At 37.7% G+C, this 8426-nt stretch overlaps 1 protein-coding gene across 1 annotated transcript in view; it reads right to left on the bottom strand.

Moving 5' to 3' along the window:
• Positions 1-7279, bottom strand: part of LOC104944927 (cathepsin K-like) — a 20499-nt gene extending 13220 nt beyond the window's left edge. Inside the window, exons 1-2 of the mRNA XM_010770533.1 lie at positions 7162-7279; positions 5041-5164 (exon numbers count right to left, since the gene is read on the bottom strand). Of these exons, the coding sequence (XP_010768835.1) occupies positions 5041-5163 (123 nt within the window). The 5' untranslated portion in view covers position 5164; positions 7162-7279. The remainder of the gene's footprint in view (positions 1-5040; positions 5165-7161) is intronic.
• Positions 7280-8426: the final 1147 nt, after the last annotated feature.

Raw genomic sequence — 8426 nt, 5'->3', positions numbered from 1 at the left:
AATCGTTCTGTGTGACACGAAAGAAATTGCGAAATCGTGTTGGTGAACAAGAATCAATAGATTCATTTCATGACTATAACACGAAATGCCGTGAGACTGTGTTGGAATGTTGTCCAATATGATTCTGCTGTTATCACCTTCAATCAATCAAAAATGTTGCTCTTTTGAAAAAGTGTTTCTCCCTGAGCAAACGCGACAGGACACATCGACTCTAAATGCTAACATTATCAACAGCATCCATACCCTCTTTTCACGGTGGCATTTCATGGCAGCTCCACTGAGAAACAAGACACCTCTTCCTCCCTTTTCCTCCCTCCTCTTCTCCCCCCTCTCTGTCCATCTCCTCTCCTCTCTCCTCTCGGCCTCATCCATCTACCCCCGCAAATAGCTGCTGTCGTGTGAAAAACCAATGTCTGATGATGATTTGATTCCCTACTAGACTCATTCTTCCTTGTTAAAATGTCGTAAATATCAATATATCCTCTTTTCAATGAGAAATTCATTGAAGCAGACTCTGTACTATCTTTTTCCACATATATCCCTGCAAATAAACATTTGTATCAAGTGTTTTGCCGCCTACGACAATATCTCCTGTCAAAATCTTACTTGGCATTGACTTTACTTTTGATTTACTTTAAATGGTTATTGTTATGTCCCATATATGCTACTATGATTTTCTGTTGTATAGCTTTGAAAAGTGTAAGAAATTAAAATCAATGTTGATATGGCGCAATTTAAATTAAATACACTGTATTTAATTTAAATCTGTTTTATTTCTGAGTAAATCTATTTTCCGGTTAGTATTAGCATGTGGCGAATGCTACATTTTGAGACCGTGAATTGAAGGTGAAATGACATGTGATGTTGTACCCTAAACACACTGGTTTTAATCCTCATTTATTGACGCTGAAATATTGTTATTAGGGAATGTTTAAATAACCACAGACATTAGAATTATGTAATTTAGCAGCAGAAAACGGCAGGATTTGCATTGGACACGCCCCCGTCGACGCCGGCCAATAGAAGAAGACTACAGTTGATATCTCGTGATGGACAGGAAGAATCGACCTCTTCTTCACCTCGCAAACATGACAGGCAACAGCTGAATGGGGAGAGCGCCTCCACTCGCACATTTCATTGTATATCACCGCATCATTTGTTTAATTAAATGCTGTTAACTTTTATAAACTTCCTTGTACTCTTTTCAGCTAATCCTGCTCTCAGGTTTTACTACCGTTAATAAAAGAAATGCCAAATACTTGTGGGAACGTTGGAAACTTCATCAAAGGAATAGACAGTTAGCATTAGCTTCGCAAACAAAAAGGAGGATAAACTGCTAGCCTCTTGTTAGCATTAGATACGCACAAAAAATAAGGGGAAACTGCGTTTTTGTTTGGGTACAAAATCAAATATAGGGTGTTAATAAGCAAGCTTTACAGGTCTTTTAAGGAGGTTTTTTTCTTTACAGAGCCAGGCTAGTTGTGTTTGCTTGCTAAACTAACCGACTGCTAGCTTTATTTTTAGTGGACACACACAAGAGTGGTATCATTTTTCTCATTTAAAGTGAGAAAGAGTTGTTCTGAAAATGCCACATAGCTTTGAGAGAGAAAGGAACACAGGGTCCGTTGTGAAACATATCTAACAGCAATGATCTTATTTTTAGTTTTTGAAAGGTGGCATTTGGGAGAAATGTTTTCTCTCACCAGCTAAACTTATTTTCACCTCCTTTGCTTCTCGACATTTTCATCTATTTGTGTCACCACTCACGACTCAGCCTGTTTTCTGACAGTGCTTCTTCTCTACCTCAAACTCAAAATAAACCTTGCTCTCTTCCTGTGTTGTTGCATATTCCTGCATCTCTTTAATGTTTTATAATGAATGCAAACCCTTTATGTCATAATAAAGACTTACGGTAAAGCCTGTCTGTGGTACTCAGCAGTGACCTTACACCAGAGTTGGGTGTAACGCGTTACAAACATGCTAACGTGAAGCTAATAGCTAAGGAGGACCTCCGAATCCAGAGTGAGNATCTACATTTATTTATTTTTTAAATTTTTCATTACAAAGAAAATCCTACAAATGTGCACTGTTGCATCTACAGTATGTACTTGACTGCTCAATGACATTATGTAGGATTTTCTTTGTAATGAAAAATTTAAAAAATAAATAAATGTAGATTTTCAATGTTCAAATGTATAAAAAAACTTTTAAAATATGATGTATTGATATAGATTAAATTAATGAACATTATATTTAATTACCTCAAACAATAAGTGGGTTGACAGATATTTATTTTGCATAAATCTACAGATTTTTTGTATTTTTTGTGTACATTTGATCCAGTTTCTCAATTGATTTAATAGTTGTTTACATACTTTTACCCCAAATACTTTAAATACATTTTCCTGATGACACTTAAACACTTACTTAAGTACCATTCTCAGTGCATCACTTTTAATGTATGGAGTATTTTAACAGTGTATTAGTACTGGTAACTTAAGGATTTAAATACTTCTTCCACCACTGATTATGACCTGAAACATGAAGTCACCAGTCATTATTTCTACCTGATGGTCTTCATAATGAGGTCAGATTCTTGAGTCACCTTCCCCATTCCTATAAGCTGCTTCCCTCCCTTTCTTCCTGCGTCAACTCCTGACAGCTCAAAGAATGTAATCACGGTAAATAGGGCAAATTTACAATTTAATTAGCAGTGAGAGGAGGCTTATCTGTGTTACAGCCCCATTTCATTAATTAGCCCAATTAAAGCAGCGCACACTCACAGTGCCATCTTCCATGTAACAGTAAATGCAGCAACATATCTGTCCAGGTGATTGGTCATTTCTGTTAAAATATTGCTTTAACCTTTACTTTTTATAAACATGTACATCTCACCAGCACTCTAAGTGCCCATTATGTGCTGTAAAAGAAAGTCATTTGCATTTCGTCCATCACAAAAAGGGAATAAGGTGCAGCTAAGTGCTATGGTGGCTAACTGCAAACACATGCTCTCCTTCGTATTCATGGTCATAACAACCGTTAGCATAACTGTGATCATTATTTCTATCTTGATATATGTTCCGGTAATGGGAAATGCAAATGTTGCCGGGACACTTTGATTCTCTAACAGCTCGAGGAGGGCGAGAGGAACTGTTGGAGAAACACTTCGGTGTAATCGCCACAAAGAGAGGGTCTCTTCAGCTGACTACACAAGAATGTAAATAAAACATCATATAATGAACACACACACCAACACATGAATGCATGCATGAACACACAGATACACAACATAAAACACACTTAGCTACTGTGCATGAACCTAAGCACACACTACACACACACACACACACACACACACACACACACACACACACACACACACACACACACACACACACACACACACACACACACACACACACACACACGCACACACACACACACACACACACACACACACACACACACACACACACACACACACACACACACACACACACACACACACACACACACTCTGCAGCTGTGTGGTGACCTATAGCCAGAGGTGAAGAGCAGAGGGAAAGCAGATGCCCGTTGAGCGCTCAGGAAGTACATCTAGAGTCTGCTCTGGTCTAACACCGACTCACCTACGTTCTCTTACTTCCTTACGGCCAGAAGCTAGATTTGATCTTAGTTAATTATCAAGGTTTAACCAGGTAAATACAGGCCTGGTTAAATCTATTTTTAAGAAGCAAAGGTCTTTGTTCTCATGTGTAAAAGCTACACTGAGTTGTTCTCCAGCATTGTAACACACACTATACTTATATCTGAAGGCAGGAATACGCACACATGCATGTACACAATAGTATGAGATGAACATAAAGTAAAGTAGGAAGTCCTAAATCAAACTACGAACCACGAGAAGCTGTGAGAAGTGAGTCGACACACTTTTAAAATATATTTTTCTTAATCACTGGCTGTGTATGAGGAAGATAGAACCACTGTAAATGATCATCGTGCACATGCTGTACTTTTGCTTCTCTGTTTTATAACTCAATCTTTCTGGCCAGAACGAGGAAGTAGAGCAAGCAGCAAACTTACATTTCTGGTTTGATTTTCAGCAGAACTCAGCCTGTTGTGTTTTCAAGTCATCAGAGTTATTGTTCGGTAACACTCTGACATTTAAAGAGACACACCTGTCAGCATTTAGTCTTGTTTGGACGGAGAGGATGCTTCTCTTGCATTCTCAAAAGTTATTGATGAAGGAATCTTTTCTTAATCACCATACTCGTCATTTTATTTTAATCGCATTTTTCGGCATTTTTAAAAAGCCAATAGTTCTAGCAGAGCATAACACATCAAATAACCATTAACATAATAACAACAGGTTTAAGTAACATCTGTTGCACACTGTTGATCAACTCTCATGTGACAGATTTGCACAACTCTACACAACGATATTTCTATCAAACTGAAGACGTATGAAACTATTTGATGGTTACTATTAGGGACAAAACCATTAGGATAAGAGAACGAGAAAGCAGCTGACACTTACAAAATAAACATTCTGGTAAACATGAAGTGAATTTCCCAGAATCTAAACTGTGTTGTACTTTTTGTCTCGAAAATATCATAATGCAAGCGTGACATCCTTTTTTTACTGTAACGCTAGTCTGAAGTTCCCCCTGTCCGTCCATGACTCAGCATTTCTTTATCAAACAAAAACAGCTTGATGCGATCGCTGAGGAATTTGCAGCTCTGAAGTTCTGATTTGTTTCTCAGCATTTTAACTTTCATGCTTCCAAGCTTTAAGGACAATTTAGTTTGGGTTGTTAATAAAGGACGAAGCTTCACCACGAAAGAACGCAGAGTCATTGAAGTATGCAGCTCATAAATAAACCCATGTCTCTGACCTTCCTTTTCTCTACCAAGCATGAAGTTGAACAACATGTTTTCTCCAGTGGAGGCAAACCCAAGTCATGAGACTGTCCTCACCAGAAGAGATCATTGTGCATTTTCAGTGTTACACCGTACACAGTACCAACGAAGGACACTCACCAGGCCGTTGTATTCCCTCCTGTGTGTGCTCCTCCAGTCTTCCCATTGGCTGTCCAGAGAGGCTTCATCCAGGTGGCTCAGAGCGGAGGCCGCCAGCAGCAACACACACACACACTGCAGCATCCTGCAACAACAACACACACACACGATGTTTTAAGACACATCACATCTGGGCTTGAATAAACACGAGACCTGTGTTAGACACTTTCTCTGTGAGAGTCGAAGGCGCGACAGGATCAAAAATGTACTTTGTGTGTGTTTTGGGCTCATTCCTAGTAATAAGAGTAGTTCATCAAATTACAAGGAATCAGTTAATACATGATAATCAATTTAAATCTAAATAAAAAAAGTGATTTAAAGGGAATGAAATGTAATGAAAAACAAACAAATGAGAGTTAGAATCATATCTGTGACGCAAGATTGGAAAAATGGTTGAGGTATACAACACAAAACATGACAATTAATGTACTCATGATAAGTAGACTATAACTATACACTATAAATTGATGTTTTTGTTCTTCTGATCTTTTGACTGTCTTAACTGTATTTTTATTTTGACGTATGCCCTGTGACAATATCCTTTCTTGAGAATAAAAAAAACTGCATGGGTTTCTGCACTGATGTCAATGTCACATGCCTAATGTACTATCTAGGAATAGAAACCTGTTCCTTTTTATTTTCTAGGAAACCCTCGAGCAGCTGACATTAGAGATAAAACCTGCTTCCTGTCCAGAGGTCAGAGGTAGAAAAACAGAAATCTGCTGATGTGAGAGCTTTTTCTAGTCTGGGGATAACCGCTGAATATTTGTGCTTTGTAGGCAAATTGTGTTGAAAAATGGTTTGGGGCATGAGGACTCGTTCAACATACGTTTTAGGAAATGTAAAAGGTGTGTTTACTTAATTACGGACGGTCTGGAAAACATGCATAACATCAAAGGCTATTATTAATTCGAAAATATTGTCATTTACACAATTAACGGTCACCCATATGCATCATTAAAATATGACTTTTGTGTGATTGGATAATCGGGAGCCCAGGGTTTCCTTTTGTCTTTTCGAGCTTACTTTGTTAGACAACGACAATTGTTTCTTCTATATTGACATTGTCTGCTGTCTAATTGTCAAATCAGCTATTTAAAAAAGTGGTGGGGAGATGTCCTCAGTGTAAATTACATCATATGTTTAAAGACATTGTGTGTCAGGAGCTGCATACCAATGAGTACCAGCCACTACGTAAAGAATAAAACTAAATACCTTCTTGTTAAAAAAGTTTGCTTCCTCTCTCTTTAAGGATTTTCTCAATGCATTTTAAATCACCGCAGTTTGAATTTCCGTCACCTAGCTTTGCTTCCCTCTTTTTTCTTCCCATCTGTGATTTATCAGTGTCTCTTTTGTTCTTGTTTTATCACCTCCTGCTTCTAGTCTGCATTTGAGTTCACCGCTTCCATCGACCTGTCGAGGTTAACCAAACTAAAGGCAGAAAGTAAACATTATGTCTTTAACGCTCAGGCTGCTGTGCGCTGTCTGCTTCCTACACACATTGATTGTGTCTGCAGTCTGGCTTCCCCCCGTGTGGTCTGATGGCATGCCAGGATTTAAATAGTAAGGTTTCATGATCTATGCAAATCATTTACAGTTAATCTTAAAGCAAACATGCACTCTGTTGATGTATTAGTCATTAGAGTTATCTTAACGGCTTCACAAATGAATTCATATACTTCACACAAAGAATCACTTGTTTTAAATGGTGACATAACAGCTCGCAGTTAAGGCTGCAGCTCTGATTCACACTATGAGTTTTTTAAGGAGTAACTGGGTCAGACATCATTCTCTAATCCTAATCCTATTAACACTGATTACTTTCTTATAGCTGGCAAACATACTTATGAATTTATACGAGCAGAAAGGAAGGCATCTAAGAGTCTTTAGTGGGAAATTAGTTCCTGTAATAAAGATTGTTCTCTAATTCAGTTCAGTTCAGTTACACAAAAGTTCGTTTAGTTTAGCGCAAAACATTCCTCAGTTTGAATGCCTTTGAAAATTGTTTTTACAAACCTCAAAACTAATCCTGCAGAAGAGAAAGATAGCAGGAAACTGAAAGCATTACTTAAGAAACTTTACCTTAAATCCAAAAGTCAGAGAGTTTGTCGAAGTTCAGTGAGTGTGAGCCCGTCTTCTTCTACTGCTAAAGTGTCAGTGTGTGAGCTTATAACGGCTGGGTTTTGGGGAACTTCAACGGGAGCTCCAGATCTGGGGAGGAGTTTCTTTTGTTTTCCAGGAAGGGAGACTACATCTGGTTTCATTCAAATATGCAAAATATCCCTAAAACAGATGATGTCAGGTGTCGAGTTACACACTCGTGCCTGAACAACTTCACAGAGGCGCACTGATGCATTCTGGGAAACTGCTTTAAAAATGAAGAAGGCTCTTGGATTTTTTACAAAGATGAACTTTTATTATTTTCCTTACCTCAAACATAACGTTTATTATTTACCTAAGAGGCAGTCATTTACTAAAATATCAACAATCTGAGGTGCTTAGTTCTTGGCTTTGATGGAGAAGAATAATTATGATATAAAAGCAAGGACTTTTAACTTTTAGTAATAATTAAATCTGCTTTAAGTTGATCTGAAATCCCTTTAGAGAATATATTTCTGTGGTTGATATAAAGGAATGGGTGAACCTTGCAAACCCTTTTATCAAGCGAGCATTTTTCACATACCTAATGTTGAAGTAAAAACGTGTAAAGGCTTGTTTTTTTGGGAGCTGCACATGTGTTCAACTAGAGGAAATATAAAAAGATATTGAAGGCACTTGAGAGGTGCAATGTTGTGGAAAGGCTAGCTGTTTATTGTCATATTCAAAAGGTCCCAAAGCCATGTCAATTATAATTCTGCAGGGTTTAAATAGTTGATTTCCAACTCTTTCTCCTTACCTGGCTACATGTTTGGGTAAGATAGCAGCATAAAATGGCACAGACAACAACATTAACCACAAGAAAACATACAATGAATTCATTTATTTGTCAATATATTCGAAAGAAATGTGCACAATACCAACTGATACATTTATGATTCTTATTAAGAGCTCTTACAGTACGAGAGAGCAATGTATTAGGTCTTTTTGAAGGCCATTTGCAGTGAGGGGAACACAGCTTACAATATTGACTTTCTTTTAACAACCTGACAAATCAGCAGATGTAACACATTTTATATTTTTCAAATCCTGAGTCTTAAACCCGATACATGGAAAAACTAGGATTGGCACCTTCAAACTAGAGACACATCCCTTTAAATATCATGATATAGGCCAAGGTTTAAAGGACATCTAAAAAAAAAGCACGATGTGATAGTTTTTGCATATTGAGATATTTGAGCAAACACAAG

This window comes from Notothenia coriiceps, unplaced genomic scaffold (genome assembly GCF_000735185.1).
Source record: "Notothenia coriiceps isolate Sejong01 unplaced genomic scaffold, NC01 NC01_scaffold00008959, whole genome shotgun sequence".
Classification (NCBI taxonomy): domain Eukaryota; kingdom Metazoa; phylum Chordata; class Actinopteri; order Perciformes; family Nototheniidae; genus Notothenia; species Notothenia coriiceps.
This window is presented reverse-complemented; position numbering and strand designations above follow the sequence as displayed.